The 20,857-nt window shown below is 47.1% G+C and overlaps 1 protein-coding gene across 6 annotated transcripts in view; it reads right to left on the bottom strand.

Moving 5' to 3' along the window:
* SPTBN1 (spectrin beta, non-erythrocytic 1) overlaps positions 1-20,857 on the bottom strand; it is a 211,195-nt gene that overhangs the window by 30,584 nt on the left and 159,754 nt on the right. For all 6 annotated transcript variants that reach the window (XM_027555290.1, XM_027555291.1, XM_027555292.1 and 3 more), the window contains 12 exons: positions 20,692-20,807; positions 17,389-17,501; positions 16,074-16,261; positions 14,949-15,066; positions 13,778-13,936; positions 12,859-13,161; positions 10,773-10,926; positions 9,265-10,135; positions 9,034-9,171; positions 7,493-8,249; positions 6,383-6,585; positions 1,586-1,676 (listed from right to left, as the gene is read on the bottom strand). In XM_027555290.1, the coding sequence (XP_027411091.1) occupies positions 1,586-1,676; positions 6,383-6,585; positions 7,493-8,249; positions 9,034-9,171; positions 9,265-10,135; positions 10,773-10,926; positions 12,859-13,161; positions 13,778-13,936; positions 14,949-15,066; positions 16,074-16,261; positions 17,389-17,501; positions 20,692-20,807 (3,211 nt within the window). The remainder of the gene's footprint in view (positions 1-1,585; positions 1,677-6,382; positions 6,586-7,492; positions 8,250-9,033; positions 9,172-9,264; positions 10,136-10,772; positions 10,927-12,858; positions 13,162-13,777; positions 13,937-14,948; positions 15,067-16,073; positions 16,262-17,388; positions 17,502-20,691; positions 20,808-20,857) is intronic.

Here is a 20,857-nt window from a genome sequence, read left to right as displayed (position 1 = left end):
CTCAGTAATCTGTTCTTTAAGCAAAGGGATGGGGTCCCACTGGTTTCCCCAGCAGACCCCCTTCCCATCTGATGTGAGGTTAAAACAAGTCACTGGTGGGGCTTCAGGGGCAACGTTAAGGTACTTCAGGGACTTCCAATCTGGGGAGGGCACAGCCCAGGCTGCAAACGTCTCTTGACAACTTTTCACTCCCTCCAGGGCTGAAGGGCCACTTGGTATTCACTGCAGCACATCATGCGACTCTACACAGCTAACCCTGAATCCATTACTCTTCCCTGGGTCTTGTCTGGAGACATGAATGCCTCTTTAAACAAACATCCTATTCAAATGGGTTATTCATGCTCGGGAGTGACTTGAAGAGGCACTCTTGGCCTCGCCTGTCTGGCTTCAGGCAAACCCCTCCAGTGACCCAGATTCATCAGCGTGGCCCTGAACATCAACAGACCCTAAGCCACACAGTTGAGGGGCTTTGCTTTCTTCATAAGGTTTAGCTGCTGGAGCACCCATTTTAAGATTCACAGTAAGAGAGCAGTTTAATGGACACGAAGGATTGCTTCTGTCTCTGGCTCTGATTCAACTGTTATAAGAGCCATAGTTAACACACAGCTACAAGTTTGCATGCAAAGGATTCGTGAAGAGTCTGGTCATATTCTTAGCATATGACCTGGATCCTCCCCTCTCCATCTCCAGTTCCCCTTCCCCAAGATCCCTACAGCTTCCCTTGGATATTTTTCATTCCACTTCTGCCTCTGATGAGATTTAGTCTAATAAACTAGAGACGACCGAGTCTCACCATGGTTCTCTGGTGGATAGTGAAATATGATGTGCTTGTGATCTCATGCATGTGAAGTCAGCTAGATGCTTCCTTCCAACCAGCTTGCAGAGAGGTTGCGTTTTACTGGCTAACTTTAGTTTTCCCAGTTTGTTTATGCATGTATCAGGGGAGTATGAAACAGTTTGAGAATCATCAGATGAATACCACATGTTAAAAGTCAAGAGTTTGAGATCAGGATTACTGCTCTTGGCAGGAGACTGAAGGATGGATATTTCAAGGTCTTCAGTGAGTAAGAAAACCGTGTGTATTTTTGAAATCTTTCTTCTTACCTCGGTAGCCAACTGCAGTTCCTTTCATTTCTTTCCTTCCCTACTAGTAACTCTGCCTTATTTTAAATAATAGATGCTTTTAGGCTATAGAATATTTGAGAATATCAGTGTCTTTGACCATGGTGATGTTCTACATCTGCACTGTCCATACAATATGGCAGCCATGAATCACAGTTGGCTGCTGAGCACTTAAAGTACAGCCAGCGTGATGGAACAACTACAGTCTTAACTCCATTTAAAATAAGGCCGCCACATGTGGTTAGTATCTGCTGTGTTGAACAGCACAGTTCTAGACTGTAATAATCTGGTTACTCTAAGTGGTAGCTTGTAGGCTGGAGAACTGACACTGCCCCACCTGCAAATTATATAAGTGATGTGAATTTCTGGCCTCAGTTCATTTTACAATCCCAAGGGCTCTTCTGCCAAATGCTTGGTGGCTCTTGTTAGAAAAGAGGAAAGGAGGCGTTAAAGGGCGATGTACCTCCTGACAGTCTTGCAGGAATTTCTGAAGATCCCTGTTGTCCTTCAGTCTCATCAGAAGCTCACTGGCTGCCTCGCGATTCTTCCTGTGTCTGTTATAACGATAATAAAAATGATTTTTTAAAAAGGAATTCTTAAAATACAGAATTTACAATTCAGTTTCTTTTCTGGGTTTCTCCACACGTTGAAAACAATCTGCTGACAGTTCTTGATCATGTCAAGGAGACAAAATAAACAAGGGAGTCAAGCATTCAAATGAGTAAGCCATGGTACAAGAAGCCAGAACACCTGTCCCAGCCACACAGCCAGCCAGGATGCAAGCAACAGAGCTTCGTGACTCTGGTGCTAGGGAAAGACACCATGGGCAGGCACTCAGCACAACTTTCCATTTTAGAAACTGGGAAAAAATAAAATTGATCTTTAGGAAGCTCATACCTGGGTGACAGACCATGTACATGGCTAAGAAAATACAGAAAACCATGTAACTGGCTTCAAAGAACATTTCCTGATGATAAGATTCTCATCATGAGAAAACTTGTCCCAAACAACAGTAAACAAAGAATGAAAATTTTTAGACCTGTGAGATTGTCTACCTACTCAATCCCCATCTTTATCAATACATAAGGGTAACCAAGGCTTACAAAAGTTAAAGCACAAAACCTATACCAAGAAACTCAGAAGAATTAGAAGGAGCTGCTGAACTTGGTGAAATGACAAGCGACACCGGGCGCTCACCCCACAGCTCGGATGCAGCCACAGGGCTTCTTGGCACACACCATGGAGGTACAGGAAGCCCCCGGCAAGACTTCTTTCCACTCCCAGGGGCTTTTCCACTGGACTGTGAAGAAGAGCCACGTGAATGCTGTGAGTGCCGTGGACACTACTGCCTTCATGTGCTCCTATTGCCTCGAGAAGAGCCATACTACACCGAGAATCGAGAAGCATCACCGTAACACAGCTTCTCACACTCCCAAGGAACCCAAGTGCCAGCTGGCCTAAGTGCAGGGTATGAAGAACGGTGAAAAGGGAAAGTGAAAATCACTCAGTCGTGTCTCTCTTTGTGACCCCATGGACTATAGAGTTCATGGAAATTTCCAAGCCAGAATATTGGAGTGGGCAGCCTTTTCCTTCTCCAGGGGATCTTCCCAACCCAGGGATGAACCCAGGTCTCCCGAAGGGAGAGTGCAAATGGGAAGGTTTGGGTTTTCCTGCCAAATCCCAAGGCAAGTTCTTGCTGCAGTGTCTGGGCAAGATTTCGTGATCAACCCCAACAACCCCCATGGCCAGGAGGAGGAAGAACATGACCTCTGATTCTCCATGAAGCCAAGAAAGGGCAGCTCAGGGAGTACCTGCTACAGGCTGGCTTTTAAAATACCTTCTTCAAGTGCAAGAAGACCGTAATGACCCACGCGTCACACAGGTTTGCAGTAAGTACTGACAAGGGACACTGGTAGCACTGCTGCCACCATCTGCCTGCGGACCAAAGGGAATCACTCAGTGCTCCTTCAGGTCCCAGATCACAGGGACGATGTGAATGGAAATAACACTGTCAGGGAACTGCTCAACACGTAAGATGACATTTTACTTTGTTGTTTTTAGTTGAAAGAGATTCTGTAGCTTCAGGTAAAGGGGTCTTAATATGTTTATACCACTTAAGCAAAATGCAACAATAGAAAACTACTTCTTATATAATGCTAAATTAAAAAAAAAGTTAATGCATAATCAATGATAAAAAAAAATTCCAAGGCAGATTAGAAAGCAAAAACCAAAGTGGCATGTGCTAAGGGTGAGATTAAAACGTAGTAGTTTCCACCCTCTACCCCCACATTTTTAACACTGTGACTTTTATAATAATAATTTTAAAAGGCCTAAATCCCTTTACTTCAGTGCGATCCTTTCTCAAAGACGAAAACTTAAAAAAACTTTCTTTTAAAGACTGTGATTTCGGATTAAAGGAATTAGTCTTCTACAAACGTGGGTGGGGAAGGAATGTCAAGCAAAGTCCTTCAAGTTCCCAACCCTCAAGTTCCAGTCACTGTTTGTATGGTGGTTTAAGAAAAATAGAGCAAGTCTTTCAGAGGAAGGTAATCTGAGTTGGAGTTAAGTCACAAATGCAAGAGTTCTGCTTTGAGTCAAAGGCCTGGAAGAAAAGATCTCATTTCTTTCCCGAGCATCACACGAAAATGCTGTCATGGCAAGGAGTAATCAGAGACACGGGCGGTTAAAACAGGTCGTGCAACCTTGAAGCTCACTGAAGTAACAGCTAAAAATAACCTCAGACACTAAGAAAATTCAACATAGAGAGAAATACCACCAGAAGGAATCTTGAACGTATCTCTTATAAAATAAAGATTCACACATGCCCAACAGATAGTGAAACTCAGGGAGGTCCTTCAAGGTTGGGTCATGGATTTAATTAAAGGGAAGGACCTTCCAGAACTTGGCCATAGTTTCTCTTACTCTTTAGAGTGCTGTTTGGGATGAGGTTAAATTTCTTGCTTTCTTTCTATCCCGCACCTCCTACCCCTATAATGAGACTCAAAAGCTCCTCACCACAAGAGGCAGATACTAGGTTCAACTCTGGCTCTTATGAAAAGTGAAGAACCACAGGTAAATGAGTAAAGCGTGCTGGTAATTTTTAAGTTTTGTTCCCATGTGAGATAGGGTCTGGCTTTATGAAACTGGACAGATTTCCTTTTCTCCCAGGACTGCACTGTGGCTAGAATTTCCCTCTGAGCCAGGAAGCTCACACGTTCCTACTCCCCTTGAGCAGGCTTGGACTGCAGGCTCCTTCCCACCACGTCAAAGGCACTATAAAGGCCACTCAAACCCTACCCACATCTGTTAAGTCAGTGTCTTTGTTCTAGCACTTTGATTTCAACGGACTCAGCAGTAATTGACAAGATTTCCGGAATGTAAGTACGTTATAATGATTTTGCATTCTACAAAAATAGCTTCATGGGAGCATCAGAATGTTTCTGTATGGGGATCAGATCCCGAAGGTTCAGATATTTACTTAGCTAGTGCTCCGACACCACCTGGAACTCAGATTTGTATATTTTTATAATAGACCAGTATCCTCTGGGGTCAAGTTTCAGATTTTGAGGTCTCTGGGGATATTAAAGTGAAACCAGAAATCAGGGAACAAATGCTGAGGAAAGTTAGAAAATGTAATCCTTCTGAGGGTAAATCACCAGAAAGCCCCGCCCCTTCTCTCTCTGTTAAGCTTAAGGACAGTAGAGGATCGTCTTCCCACTGCTTTTAACAACAGAAATCCCCAGGAGGCCGTGGAGCCCCAGGCACCCAGGCTCTGAGTCAAGGACAAAAGGAAGCTTAAGCTGCAACAAAGAGCTGCTAAAATGTTCTCTCTTATCCAGGAGTCTCCAGTCTTGACAACATCACCTGCTTCCAACAAGCCCTTGCAGCTGCGGCATGGGAGTGAGGTGGGGGGAGATCAACACACTGAGGAAGCGGCCAGGCAGCTGCACGCCCGCCTAAACACAAGTGTCCCCAGTGGCTCAGCCCATCTTCAGGAAACCAGCTGTGTGCACCTAACGTGGAGGAACGTGGGATATCATGTTTACAAAATAGTGAGATTTAATACCAGGAGAAAAGGAAATTCTTTTCTCCTTGTTAAAACTGTCTTGCTCAATCCTTGTTTCTCATACTCATTTGAAGATGGAGAGATTTTTTTTTTGTAGCTGTTTTAAAAGCAACAGATACAAAATTATAATCTGCCTTATATCCTATTTCCACAGTACCATCTTTAGAGCATATGGTTTAGGATCTGAATCAGTGCACAGGACTGGCTAAAGCCAGGGGCGCGATCTTTACGGGCACTGAGTTGGTCCCCTCTCCACTGCAGATCATGGCATGTCTGTGTGGCCCAGGGTCCCAGGACACCCTCTCGGACACGGTAAGTAAGGAACTGCTCCCCACTGGCAGGTCTTCCTTCTCACTGCACTGGAAGGTTAGAGGAGCCTTGAGGAAGAGTTTGTTTCTTGATGACATCATCTTACAATGAGCCTGTAAATCTGGCCCAAACTGGGACCAGAGGAGATCAGCTATAACAGAAACTGGTGACTGACTCAGATAGACCATCCCTGGAGAGAAGTGGCCAGCTCAGAACAGGCCAGAACCAGGCCAGGCTGTGTGTCCAAACCAGATCCACTAGACTTCCCGCTTTAGTAATAACCAAGGCAGAGTGAGTGTTAGGAGAGAGGGTCTGACACAGAATGTGGCCAGGAAGAAAAATCTCTTGGAACTGAAAATAAAAACAAAACAACATCTAATGGTGGAGAGAGCTTGGCTGAAGAGGAAAAGGTCTTTTGTCATAAACAAGATGCCAATACAGCATTATCCTTAGGCCTTCTAATAAAGGCCTAATGATGCTCCCTTTTTGGCTCTGCCAGGTACTCAGGACAAGCAAACCTTGCCCTTCCTCCCTACCCCTCCTGAGACCTCAGAGGAGTCTTGCTTGGATGAAGGTGAACGTGCGTTTGGCTGGATGGGGAAGTGTCTGGCTCTCAGGATCCCATTGGGTGATGTGCTGAGTGTCAGTCACCTCTTACAGGGCAGGCTTATACGCCACTGCTACTCAGCACTCCAGCTCTATCAGTCTTTGATTAGGGATTAGCTTGGCTTTTCAGGCTTTCTTTTGTAGATTAAATTTTACTAGAAGCCCATATCCTGCCCACTTTGGAATTTAAACCCACATCCCCAAAGATGTTGGCCAATGGTACAGATGCTTGAGATCCCCAGGGTGCAAGACTCCCTTAAGAGCCCCAGGACTCCGCACCTGTCATCAATGGAGTCCACCTTCTCCTGGATGCGATCCGAGTTGATGTTCCCATCGCTCACCAGCCTCCGGCCCGTTTCCACAACCGCGTTGATTTTCTCCTCATTGGCATCCATGGTGGTCATGAAATCCTCTTGTTTTTTAATAGCTGCTTCAGCTCCTTCCAAGGTGGTGGGCATTTCAGTATGGGCCAAAACATACTCCTTAATTAAAAAGGGAAAATCACAGCAGGATGAAAAATCATGAGATACAACTTGCCTTCAGAATATTAAAAAAAGCAGCCATCCTCGTTAGTATAGTGGTGAGTATCCCCGCCTGTCAGAATATTAAAAAAAAAACAAAACAAACCAGTCTTCCCCATTTCCGTGCAACACACTTTGCAACAACTGCTTTGTCACACTTAGCTAAAATTATCTATGGAGTCAGACAATGTAAAAAGTTGGGAGGCGGGGGAAAATCCCAATGAGATGCCGAAAGTGACTAGATTCCCATAAGTGGTTAAATGCTCTCATTTTTCCTCCAAAGCAAGTGAGGAAAGTAAATGAAGGTTTGTGCATCAGCCACAAGGATCCGCTCAGGTGCCCATAAGGTGATAGCAACAGACACTTCAAACCTAATCTTTTTTTTTTTTTTCAAACCTAATCTTTCAAGAGACATTATCAACCCTGCTGCTGGTGACCATCCTTAGCTCTTTCTCTAATTTCTGCATTGTGTCACTTGATCAAGACCCTGACCTTTCTAAGAGCAAGGAAGACAGAACCATTCAGAAAAAAAAAAAATTCCCCCCAAATACTTTTAGATTGGATTAATACATCTCAGAATGTTGCCCATGTAATGAACTACATCACAGTATGATGACATACTATGAGACATTAAGAGGTCCTGGACCGTTATTGTGGTGGAACTGTACTTTGCAAGGCAAGGCAGCCTCCATGGGAATCTTCAGTTCTATCCCCTTCATTGCGATGGGTTTCAGTGCCTTAGAAGTCAGGGAAAACAAATGTCTGCCCATTGCTCTTCTAACTTCACATAAGCAGGTGTAAACCAGCAGCCCACAGGCAGCCGAGGCCCAGCCTGATGGGGAGCACGCCAAGCGGTGGGGGATTTTACCTGGTTGTTCAGGAAGGCTTCGGCCTGCTTGGTGTCCCGCAGGAACTGCTGGTGAGCGTGGGACTGGGAGAGGAGGCTCTGCCTGTTCTCCCACATCTTGTGGAGCTCGTTCCAGCCTGTGTCCAGGGCCTGCAGCCGCTGCCGCAGGAACATGTACTGGGCATCTGTCTGGCCCTGGGTGACCATCTCGCCCATGTCCCTCATCTTCTGGTAGTCCTCCTCGTAGTTGTCGATCTCGTTTTTGATGTTCTCGTGCTGCGTGAGGAGCTTCTCAGCCTCGGTCAGGGTGTTAGGCATGTCCTCCGAGGCAATGGCCGTCTGTGTCCTGGAGAGCCAGGACTGGAAGTCATCCAGGTCCCGCAGGAACTGCTGCAGCTTGCTGGCCTCTCCCAGGGAGGCCTCACGGTTCTTCAGCGTGGTCTTCATCTCCTCCCACACGTCACTGATCTCGGCCAGCCGAGACAGGATAGCCTGGGCCTGGTCGGGGTGCTCGGACTCCAGCTTCTCGGCCTCCTTCTGCAGGTCACTCAGTTTCGCCTCGATGGCCACGAGGTCCCGCTCCATGCCAGTCAGCTTGCGCTGCAGGGCCATGACACCCGCCAGGTCGTTGCCCAGGTCCTGGGTGGATTCGATGACTTTGGTCTTCTCCCGGATCCATGACTTGGTTTCGTTGCACTCGAGGTGGTAGTTCTGGATGCTCAGGGCGGAGAGGAGAGCATCCTTCTTCCGGTCCACCAGCTCCCTGAACTGGCTCCACCTGTGGGTGCCAGGGTGGCAGAGAAGGCAGTGTGAGAGACAGGACAAAAAGCGGTGGCTGGACAATGAAATTCATAGTGACGGTCAGAGCTGCCATTCTCCGGCCATCTCTGCTCTGACTACGTACTGTTTGGAAAACCACGTCCCTTAGTATGTGGACACCAAGTACCACCATTGCAAAAGCTCAAGGACACACTCTAATCTGTAAGCAGCCTGACAAGGAGAGGGCCTTAAAGAGCGGAAAGGTGAGCAATGACAAGACATCTGTCCCCTGAGGTCACTTAACTCCTGACTGCAATGCACCTCTTACCTCCAAGCTGCACCTACTAAACATGCCCCATACCCCCAAGGCTTCAGCTGCTACCACGACCCACTCAAACGTATTATTCAATAGAAAGGTTAAGACCAGGACAAAAGTCTACCTTGGTAATTAGGACTTTCGTCCACCAATTACATCTCAAACGTGCTAAAACCCTGTTCCAGAAGTCACTTTAAAAGGGACAGCAGAAGTGCCACCTTGATGCCATGACCCACTATACTGGGCATGGGTCTCACGCAGGCTCTCACTTCCCACATGGGGGAGGGATGCCCTGAACCACGCTGCCCCCAGGGACACTTCTCAGAAAACCAAGGTATGTCAAAGGACAAATGCTGATGCCATGACAATGGCGCCACAGTGTCCGTGACCCCATGTGGGAAATTCCTGACCATGAGGTTCAGGGGCCAACCCCGAGCCTCCTGGCTGGGCATAGGAACCAGCCTGCCGCCACTGCCCTCACGCTCACCTCGTGTTGAGCTTGTCCTGCTGGGCTTTGATCTCCTTCTCACTTGGGTGGCCGCTGTGCATCAGCTGCCGGGCAATCTGGTTCACCACTGCCACCCGGGAAGCCTGGTTGTTCATCTCCGGTTCGAGGCTCTCGAATCTGCAAAGGCAATTCGACAGAGTAGTCATTGCTTGGTCACTGAAGCTGTGCAGGGTGGGAGGGTGGGTGGGTGAAGCCACGGCAGCCACTCACCTGTGCTGGATGACCTCCAGGTCTTCCAGCTTCTCTGGGATCTGCATGTTGTTGAGCCACTGCTCCTTCTCGTCAATCCAGAGCTCACAGGCATCGGCCTCGCTGAACATCTTGTACAGGGCCAGAGTGTCCTGCAGCGCCTGCTTCCGCAGCCGCGTCAGCTCGGCCACCTCCTTGTAGCGCTCCTCAATGCCCGCCAGCCGGCCCTGCACGTCGGGGGACTCGGCGTGCTCCTGGGGCAGGGCGCTGGCTTGCTCGTGCAGCGAGTCGATGGTGGGCCGGTAGTTGGCGATCTCCTCCGCCACGTCCTTGTGCTTCTTGACCAGGGACTGGGTGGAGTACTCATCGTGGCCCACGTCGTTGCTGGAGACGATCTTGAGGATGTCCAGCATCCAGGCATCGATGTCGTCGGCATCCGCCTGGAACTGGTGCAGCAGCGAGGCCTCCTCCAGGCGCTTCTTGCGGATGGCCGAGAGCTGCTCCAGGTGGGCCCACTGCTCGCGGATGTAGGCAATCCGCTCCCGGATCTTCTCTGACCCGAAGTGCTCCTCGGCGATCATGTCTTCGCCCTCCTTGATGGCTTGCTCGAAGTGGCCACTGCGGCCGCTCATCTCATCCTCGAATGCCCGGTGCTTGCTGAGCAGGCGCATGACGCTTGTGAGGTCCTTGCCGTAGTCATCAGAGGACAGGATCTTCTCCTTCTCCCGGATCCAGCCCTCCTCCTCTGCCATCTCCCAGAAGAACTTCCAGAGGCGACGGGACTCTTCCAGGCGGGCCCGGCGCTCGGCCGCCAGCTGGCAAAGCTCTTGGTAACAGAACTCCATGTGGGCCACCCTGTCTCGGATTACCTGGGGGTCGCAGGGCTTGTAACCTGTGTAACATCAAGGCGGGCACATGGGTGTGACAGCAGTAGCATGGGCTCCCGTGCACAATAGGCAGTCGGCTACACCCCTGTTCTCGTTCCTAGGTCCCCCATTCATACAAAGTGCAGGGCCACCTTCTTGAATCTTGATTGGTAGAGGAGGGAGGAACAATGTTATTTTTTTCCCCTGAAGTATTATTTTCTTTTGGGTCACTCAGGAACCAAAAAACGAGGCAAACTATAAGCAAGAAGGCAGCTGCATTTAAATGTTTCTGAACATGCACAAAACCAATCCTTTCCAAACAAACTTAGAACAAATATCTGCACGACCAGGTGTGAAAGCCAAGAGAGCCATGCCAGGCAGTGGGTGTGCAGAGTGTGGTCTGGCAAAGTTCACTGCCCAACATAAGCAAGTAGCACTTGGGTACTGAAGGGAAAGATAGGTCCATTTCAAAAATGTAAGAAGGAGTTAAAAGTGTTCAGAAGGCCACCCTACAGCATCATGTTATATCCCCAACACGGCCCACTGGGAACCCACAAGTGGCTGGTACCTTTCAAGGCTGCACTACCACACATAGCTCATCCAAGTCTCTAGAGATGGGCCTCTGGTGATGAGGAGGTACTGTGGGGGTCGGTCCATCCTTACCTTCCCCGTCGGTTGCAAACTTCTGGGCAGAAGCGTTGACACCTCTCACCCGCTCTGCCTGGATGCCAATGTCTGCTTCAACCAGGGCATGCTTCTGTAACAGGTCTTCCACGCCGAGCAAGTGTTTGCCATAGTCTTGAGACAATAACAGCACCTGTACACAAGAGGCACAGAGAAGACAACCGTGAGCGCAACCTGGACTTCAGTGTCTCATAATCTGTGGACAGGATGCGAGCCAGCAGCCAAGCTGTACCGTCCCTCCAGCCACCCTCCCCGTATCTTTAAAGGAAGATGATGGCAAGAAAATCAGAGCAAAACAAACCCAAGAGCAGCAGGAGAGACGTAACAAACTAATGATCATTTATGTTGAATAAGAAGTCAAACCTACACTAAAAAGTATAGAATAGGGGGGAAAAAAAGGAAGGGAGGGGGCATCAGTATGAAATAAACTGGGCCTTCAAGAAGAAACTGGTACAGTAACAACTATTCAAGAAAAGACAATAAAGGTGACAGCTGCTTCATATCACAGTTTAAAGACATCTCCTCGAAGCTGCTGACCCCTTAACTGGATGCTCTCCTTGTCTGGTATACCTCTGTACTTACACAGCCAATGGGAAAAGGCATCAGGTGGAAAAGCTTACAGATCCCATGGACTGTAGCCTACCAGGTTCCTCCATCCATGGAATTTTCCAGGCAAGAGTAATGGAGTGGGTTGCCATTTCCTTCTCCAGGGGATCTTCCTGACCCAGGGATCAAACCCGGGTTTCCCATGTTGCAGCCAGATGCTTTACCATCTGAGCCACTAGGGAAGCTCCTTACAGACCACATCTTTAATCAAATAAGGAGAACAGGGTCAGCTCAGGTGACTATCATCCTTAGGACAACGCCCTAAGCAATGTCTCAGGTTTAAGTTTGAACAGGCTAACATTTTCTTTCATTTCTTCCATCACCCCAATTTGGGGAGAAGGGTGGTCTCATCAGACATCCTCTCCAGATGGAATTTCTACTTCACTCTTACTTATGAGGAGATCTCTGGCCCAATCTGAGTTACAAAGTGGAGGATGAATTCTAAAGTGCAAAGCACCTCTCTGCTAGATTTTATGAACATTTCTATTTTAGGTGGTTAAGATTAATGAGAACATATATGAGAACATCACAAATCTGGGACCATAAAAGGGAAAAACTAATGGTATGAAGTGACCTTGCCACCCTTGCCAGGAACAGTTCAAGAGGTAAGCACAAGAAAGGGCTTACATCCCAGGAAGGAAATCTCACAGGAGGTCAAGCTTGGAAATGAACACAGTGTGCGAGATAAAGGAGGCTTCATGGTCCTGCCTGAAAACTGCCCTACTCTGCCCTGGCTACGGGGCTGAACGCTGGAGGAGAATGGCTGGGCATGAGTGAGCTCTTATCAGGGGCCTGCATCAGAGGACAGGACAGGCAGGGCTCCTCCTGGGTCAGGAGGGAGCTGGGAACTCCATACTCAGAGCTGTCAGTAACAGAAGGGGAGCACTGGCAGACCCTCCAGCCCCCGTCCTATGATACATACACGTGTCCTACACTTAATTCTTTCTGTAACCGCACAAGGGAGACAGTAAGCACATCCTCCACTCGCAGAGGAAGGCAGGAAAGCTGTGGCACTCAAGATCTGGACTCTGGCTGTCTGGTGGCAGGGCTGCACTCTGTCCACGCTGCCTCCTGCTCTTCTATACCACCTGCCTGGGCCCTTCCCCAAAGCAGAGCCACTCACACATAGACCAATGAGACAGAGATCTGGCTCAATGCTAAAGAATTAAAACCACAGAAAATCACAATTACTGATCACCTACTATGGAATCTATCTAAATTAGATCTGAGTCACAGCAGCAGACCTTCAGTTATGGAACTGGTCCTGTTACAACTTCTCACTTCACAGCTCATTTAACATGTGAGCCAACAAGCCTTCCCATGAGTGACATGGCCCTTTGCTGGCTGTACGTGGGCGACTAGACCAGGGGCATTACTGTGTGTTGGGGGTTAGTAGGCGGGGCCCAGAAGAGAGGCCTGACTGAATGAGCTCCAGCCTGTAGGCAGGCATGTCTTTTACCTTCATTTCATCCATCCAGTCCATGATGTACAGCATTTCCTGGAATATCTTCTGCAGCCCCAGGTTCATCTCGAGGCGCTGTCTCCGGGCCCTGAGCAGCTCCAGCAGGTACTCCCAGAGCCGGATGACGTTGTCCTTCCGTGCTGTGATGCGCTTGATGTCGTGGTAGTTCTCTGCCTCCAGTTCCCTGGCCACAGCCACCACAGCCTGCACGCGCTCCTCGTATGCAGCGATGTCAGTCTCAATGGCTTCATGCTTTTTCGTGGCGGCCTCAACAGCAGGAAGGTCAAATCCAAAGTTGTCCTAAGAGATAAGGGAACAGAAAAAACAAACACAAAATTCAAAAGCCATCAGTGCGCAACCAAGAAACAGAAAATGGAAGTGGAGTCCTGAGCACACCCATTAATTTTGGGGGGTGGGGGGTCTCCAAAGTCAAACACTGACTCCAGAGTCCTGACCCCACTGGACTCTGCCTTCCCTGAGGCCCGCAGAACTGCTCATGGGCCCAGAGCAAACCAGTGACACCTCACTTTACAGAGGTGTGAGGCATGTATGCAGCACCTGACCTATGAGACTGGAGCAGGTGATGGCTTATGCTGAGCCAAGAAGAAAAGGAGCCACTGGTTTATTTCAAGGCCAGTCTAGCTGCCTTGAAGGCCAAAGGCTGGAAGAAAGGGAAAATTTTAAAAACTATACAAATATGAATGGTCACACACACCCACTAGCTCTCAACAAACTTTGTTTGAGTTACTTCCAGATCTCTGAAAAGTTAGATAAATAGTAGAAGAGAAACTGTATTGGAAATCATAAACATCCTCTCCATGGGAAGTGGATGAGATGGGATGCTGGTGTGGACAACAGCTGTCCGAAGGCCCCTGGGCGTGGCCTAGGTTCTGAGGGACACAGTTCTGGAGCAGACCTGGGACACCAGACGCTGGTTCTCGCTCAGCCAGGTCTCTCTCATAGCTGCCTTGCGGTCAAATCTGCGGGCGAGCTGTTCCAGTTTCTCCTGTCTTATGAGCTCATTTCGCAGGGCCAGTTCTCGCTCATGTTCTGCTTTTTCCAGTCTTTCCCAGGCCTGTGGAAATGAAAGAGAATGGTTTCTGGCTACGTTCAAGGAACCACTCCTAGGCTGCAGTTAACAGCCAGTGCTTCTCAAAAAGACCTAAGAACTTAAAAGGGGAATCCCATTCCCACCCTCAGTGACTCTTAGCCTTGGGGAAAAAAAATCATTGTCTCTCAGTTGAGCCCCATGGGAATACTCTCCCCTATCTAAATTTAAAGATCCTGTGTCACATCTGGAAAACAAAACAGTGAAGATACGGAACAACGTAACTTAAGTTACAATCTCTTAACTTTCATTGAGAGGAAGCAAAGTATCTTCAACAGCTCTCGGCATATAAAAAAGATAAACGACTTCTTCTAAGAAATCATATTATCAATCTTTCATTCACTGCACTCTGAGCCACTTATTTTTAATTCATAGATCTGAGTGTTTTTTTCTAAATCCTCACCAATTAAATTCATTCCTGTGAAATATCTTATTTCACATTATTTAACAAAGTCCTCTTAAAAGATATCTAAATGTGTACAACTGATCATGGTTCTAGATTTTTTTCAAGTTTCTGCTTAAAAATAACGAAATGAAATACTTGCAGACATAACAGGTATAGAAACAATTTTTTTGACAGCTTCTCTGACAGAAGGCGTCAAAATCCTAAGCCCTAACCTCTAGGGATTCCAGATACATAAGGTTTTGAATTCTCCTCTCTGCAATTGAAAGATGGCTGAGCCAGCAGCCTGGGACAGATGAGAGGTACACTGACTGTGGATCTGAGTAGCAAGGTAAACAGGCTAAACCTGGTTTGATAAAATCTAACATCCCCCCAAACCTCCAGTAAAGTCCCCCAAATCACCACAAGCACTCCACTGATCCTGAGCACTATCTGAGCAACGACTGTCACTCAGTAACTCGACAGGCCAGGAAGGGGTCTTCCAAGATCTCTCAGCAATCAAGACCCACTGAGAGTACCAGAAAACCTACAGGAGGCTGGGGCCCACAGAGCAGGCCAGATGGATGGGTCTTATACCTTGTTAATGTCAGAGATGAGCTTCCCCTCCCGGGGCATGTAGACCTTCTGGTTATTGGCCCTCATCTTGCTCTGAATGGTGAAAAGCAGGACTTCCAAGTTCCCCTTCTCAGTAAATCTAGGCAGAGAAAACCAGCCACAAACATTATCTACTATATTTTGTTTCTTCAAAGGGGAAAACTCATCTGCTTCTGGAGAAAAAGACACTTCATGTAGCCTCGCAATTTTAAAAGCCATTTCTCGCCATCCTGATTTATGCGAAATACGTGTGTGTTACAGAAACCACAGTTGTTGGGTACCGCAGACCTCAATATGTGCCCAATGTGGGGTTTTTCTTGCGGGTGGTTACTGTTCCTGACATTTACATTTGGGGGCACAGAGTGCTACTCTTTTGTTAATCAACTCCATCAAAATTTAGACACCAACCCTGGATGATGAACTTGCTTCACAGTTGAATGCATTCAACAAGGATTATTTCAAACAACCACCTAGTGTCACTGTCAACAGGCTGCAGGGACTTCAGCCAGGAATTTACTACTGAGTGGAGTTTTCAGAAAAAAGGAGGAATGACTCTAGTCATAATAAGCAAGAGATAAGATCCACAATGCTTATTGGGCAATTATGAATTTTTAAAATATGTGAACAATCAAACTCTGGGGGGGAAGGCAACAAAACCTGATCTGAACTGATATGAAACTATCTTTTCTTCATTCACACTTTGTGAATATTTACATGTTTTGCTACTGATACGTTAGTGGGCTTGATTATGAGTAACAGCCTCAGACTACCTGGAGGTTTATAACACACAACATATCTGCTATTTCTCTAAAATCCAGAAATGATGGAATTCTGAAAGACAGTAGGCACAAGCGCTCAGGAGAAGGAACTGGGGACCTGCACCATTTCTTAGGATTCTCATGTATCACATGTCCCAGTGGCACATTTCTACTGGAAAGGGCTCACAGTGGGTACAATTTGTAATAAATCTCAGCAACACAGACTCAGATGAAAAGAAATAGGACAGGCCACTGGGGAAAGGCATTCACTTTGAGATGAGACCATGTGAATCAGAAAAAAGGGGTCTGTGGTTGTAGGAAGGGTAATGCATTCCAATCTGCATCTTACTTGGGGGGCTTCTCCACAGTGCGGTAAGTGTTGAACGCCTGAAGCTGCTGCTGGACCCCAACGAGTGAGTTGGCAAATTTGCGATTGTTCAAAATAATGATAGTTTGTTCAATCCACTCCAGAAGGTCAGAGGCAAGGGACTCATACTTTTCAATCATTTTTTCTGTTTCAATAGCGTTGTCAAGCACCTGTAAACAAGGGTTAGAAAAATGGAAAAGCAAGATAGTATCACTACGTAAGGGGAACCTGACTGCAGCCCTCCAAGAGGCGGCACATGCTTAATGACTGGCTTTGAAATGGTTCTCCAAGACTTTGGCACTAAACTCCAAGAACCATTTGCTAATAGGCACTCAAACTGTGGCTATTATTTGTGAGCAATGACAGCTTAACTCAACTGTAATTGGTTCTGTAACCTCCCAACCCCCAGGCAAAGGGTTTAAGATCCTGAATGATTCCTGATGCCTGGGCTCCAAAATTCCTAGAGAAACAAAAAGGGCTCTATTTGGTTTGGTCATATTCCATGAATGCCTGTGGATTTTCCATTCAATTGCACTGGGAAGACAAGGTCCTCTGGTCTGAGGTGTTTTGAAATATATGGCACGGGAGCATCAGCCAAACAAAAAAATTTTAAAAGCCTTATTCTAAGGCCTTTCCAAGCATGTTAAGTAGGATTTTCACATCTATAACATCAGGCAACTCAATCAGATTTTTAATATCCAATTTTCTGGCAAGGCTGTAGGGGAGGGGTGTTTCGGGTCTGTGTGCCTGTGTGCAGCATTGCTTAGTCATGTCCAATTCTTTGCAACCCCATGGGCTACAGCCCCTGCCAGGTTCCTATGTCCATGGGGCAGAATTCTTCAGGCAAGAGTTCTGGAGTGGGCTGCCAAGCCCGCCTCCAGGGGATCTTTCCAATCCAGGGATCGAACTCAGATCTCCCGCATTGCAAGAGGATTCTTCATCATCTGAGCCACAAGGGAAGCCCAAGAATACTGGAGTGGGTAGCCTATCCTTCTCCAGGGGATCTTCCCAACCCAGGTATGGAACCAGAGTCTCCCACGCTGCAGGCAGATCCTCTGCCAGCTGAGCCAGCAGGGAAGCCCTGGGTGTGAGACCCCCTGTACTTTCTTCCTCAGTGTTTCAGCCACCACCCCCACCTCCTGCTCCTCTTTGGGATGGCAGGTTTCTGCCCACTGCCCTGCCATTGGTGAACTTCATCAAGAACTCCCAGCACCTCAGTGTCTGAGGCATGGTGGCGACACATTTAGACACAAACCTTCAATACGTCTCACAACTTACAGGACTGGTGTGAGCTCACCTTTCCAATTCGTTTTCCTTCAACAGCCAAGGCCTTCATCTTTGAGAAGTAGTGGTAGTAAGTCACCACGTAAGTGATAATAGACTTCTCATCAGGATGGTCCACACTGATATCTGTAACCCAGAGAAGATTCTGTTCAGTGCTCTGCTCACTGCATTGCCACCCAGGCAACAGGAACAACCCAGAAGAGCTGCTCAACACTCAACAGGCCCGTGCCTTCATTTTTGGGGGGCTTGAAAGTTCTGCCATCAGAGTGCTGATTGTAAGGCTAACTAACGAAGATGAAACCACCTCACCGCCTCTTTTATTATATGAACATTCAAAACTGCCTCCTATTGCCAATAAAAACATAAAAATCTTTTTTTTGTTCTTTTTTTTTTTTTTTCTTAGACAAAAATCTTAAAAGACCTGATTCTTTCTCTCAAGAATCCTAGGCCACTGAGATGATGAAATACACACAAACTACTACATGGAAATGAATAACGTAGTTAGAATTGAGTCAGATAACTCAGCGATGTGGGTACTACCCAGACACACCATGTTCACCTCCCCTACCCCCAGGTTGCTCTGTGCTTCTTATTTTGGCCAATGGCACCAGAGTTTTTCCCAGTCACTAAGCCTATGGACATCTTTATCTCCTTGTTACTCACATTTAGTCAGTCACCAGGGCTGAGACCAAAGGATTCTATTCACAGAATCTACTGTCACTCTCAGGTCAGACTCTCACGGTCACATAGCCCGACCTGAAGCAATGGCTTCCTCAATGGGTCTCCCTGCTACTCAATTCCCTTTACACACTGCACCCAGCTGATGTTCCAGACGCAGAGCTGTGAGCATACTTCCTCTAAGCCCAAACTACTTAAAAAGTGCCCTGCAGTCTGAAAAATAAGTCCCGAAGTCCTCTACAACTTCCCGTAACTTTCCTTCCCTCCCTCCTTCCTTTCATCCATCCATCAAATATTTATCAAGCTTCCTCTAAGTGGCAAGCACCATTCTAGACATTTCTCACTCTATAGCCTACTAGTTCTTCTAAGGCGCCATAGATCCGAACCAAATTGAACTATTCACCAACACCACCCCAGCAATTTCCAATATTCCTTCCACTTTCAACTTCCCTTTTCCTGAAAGAGCCTTCCCTTCCCCCATCACATTCTTCCTATCCTCTAGGTCCAGTTTAGAAACTAACACTCCCTCACAGTCATTTCTAGCTGGAATGACTGTCTCCTCTGTCCTCTAAAGGACTTTGTTTATACTCTGCTTTCTGTCAGGCTCTATGATTACTTATGCACATTTCATTAGTCTTGTAAGACTGAGTGCCACTCTGCCCCTGCCCTCCTAACGTGCTGTATATATAGAGAGTGAGGGGTCAATAAGTATTTATTGAGGGATGGAGCAAATGAATGAAGGTGGCCAGTCTTTGGGGTATGGCAATGATGGAGGTACTCAGTTCAGGATACACCGAGGAGAGAACACATGGAACGCTCTTTGCTGACACAGTGGGCTCTTTTCTCAATGTGCATTCACTTGTGCACCTCCACTGCTGCCAGGAGGATAGAAGTGGATAGGGTTGTTTCTCTTAAAGACAAGACCACCGGGGCACAGGGTGGGAAAGCTCCCTGCCCAGGATCACTGAGGCAGCCAATAGAAGAGGGGGCCACAGCTACTCTTCCCACTCCAGGGCCCCCGTGACCAACTCCTGTGTCTGGCTCTGTCAATGTGGGCCCCACGGAGTCAGAACTGGAGGAAGGTCAGGGAAAAAGTGCCGGCCCTGGCCCTGTGTATAATTTAATAAACACAAAATGGGAAATGACTGGAAAGGAGTGAGCAGGCAAGACCTTTTTAAACTTGTTTACAATTGTATTTAAACGGATGCTCTCTGGGACACTGGGCAACTAACAATAGCTAGGGACAAATAATAATCAAGATCAAAACCACAGGATGAATGACAGCAACTGCTTTTTTTAGCTCCTTGTCTTCAAATGACCTGGGGAACATCAATCCCCTTTTCATAGTGGGTGGTGATTAGAAAGATCAACTAATGAGCAAGTTATTAAATTTTTTATCACAGTGATTTCAAAAAAAGATTGTTTATCTCAGCATCTATGGCTCAGGGAGGATGTCTTTCCACAGTAAGGCAGGGGTTAAGTACAAAGATTTATCACAGCCAAAGGAATTTTAGTTTTGTGTTTATATTGAGAAATCACTTAACGGGCTGGCACAAAGATAATTTTATCTCAGCTTCCTGCAGTAAACCTATCAGGGAATCTGATGCACTGGAAAATAGCAAGAAGCCTGCCTGGCAGCCTCATGACCTCGATCTGCCCTTGGGGAGTTTAACTTCCTGTTCTATATTTGTAAGAACTTTAAACTTTCACTCACAAACAGCTTTTTCTCAGTATCTGCTCAAAGCTGAGAGCATCTAAAAAGCTCCATCCCTACAAACAAATCCTTTTGCATTTTGAATACTTCTCCAAACGAGAAAACATTATGATAGCTCATGTTAAGATGAAGCCTACAATTAGGATTTTGTTAATAAAGGAGTTATAGCCCATTGGATTGCCCCACACAGGTCTGCTCTGTGTCGTCCACAGTCAGTCTCTGAGGTTCTGCTGCAGGGATCTGTGGGGCAGAGAGAGGCTGGTTCTGTGCAGAGTAAGGTGCTGTGCCACCAAGCAGCGGGCCACAAGGAGGGACTGCGTGTTACTCTTTCTGCCACCCACAGGCTCCTGGTGCACTGTCCTCATTTAAGTTCTTCTTACCCAGAAGCAAATACTGCGCAGTCTGCTAAGGAGGCTCCTAAACCTTCCTGCCCTCAGGCCAAACCACGCTCTTGCCCCAGTGGGCCGACTATCAGTCAACCAACAAGTGCGGAGAGCCTGCTCACGCCCTCTTCCTTAAACACAGAGGCTAAGCACCTATGGTGACTCCCCACTGCCTACTGAATAACCTCGAAAAACTGTTACCTGATGGGCCCCCACTCATCTTTCTGGTTGTATTTTTCCTACTGCTAAGCTAATACTACCCGCAATGAACTGTTAGTCCCCTGTTATACCTTCCTCTTTCTTGGTTCCTCTGCTCATATAAATCCCTCTGCCTACCATGACCTCTCCTTTGGAACATGTTTAAATCATACTCACTTTTCAAAGCCTTTTCAGGTATAATCCTTTACACAAATCCTCAAGTAATTCATAGACCAACATTAAGCTCCTCTTCCTTAGATAATTCCCAAAGCACACGGTGCCCGTAAACAAACCAACATGAAGCAGATTTTTTATTTACTCCTCTTACCCCTCGACTCCTTACCTTCGGGGTCCAAGAGTTTAGTGAGGCCAAGGTGTTGCTCTGCCAGGTTAAAGGCGTTCTGCAGATTGTAGTGTGCATTGGATTTCTTTAGTTTGTCAAAATCTATCAAGTCAGGCCTGTGGAGAACAACAGTGGAACATAACAGAAACCGCAGCTTGAAAACACG

The sequence above is a fragment of the Bos indicus x Bos taurus genome, chromosome 11 (genome assembly GCF_003369695.1).
Source record: "Bos indicus x Bos taurus breed Angus x Brahman F1 hybrid chromosome 11, Bos_hybrid_MaternalHap_v2.0, whole genome shotgun sequence".
NCBI lineage: Eukaryota > Metazoa > Chordata > Mammalia > Artiodactyla > Bovidae > Bos > Bos indicus x Bos taurus.
The sequence above is the reverse complement of the archived record's forward strand: the minus strand, read 5'-3'. Positions and strand labels throughout refer to the sequence as shown.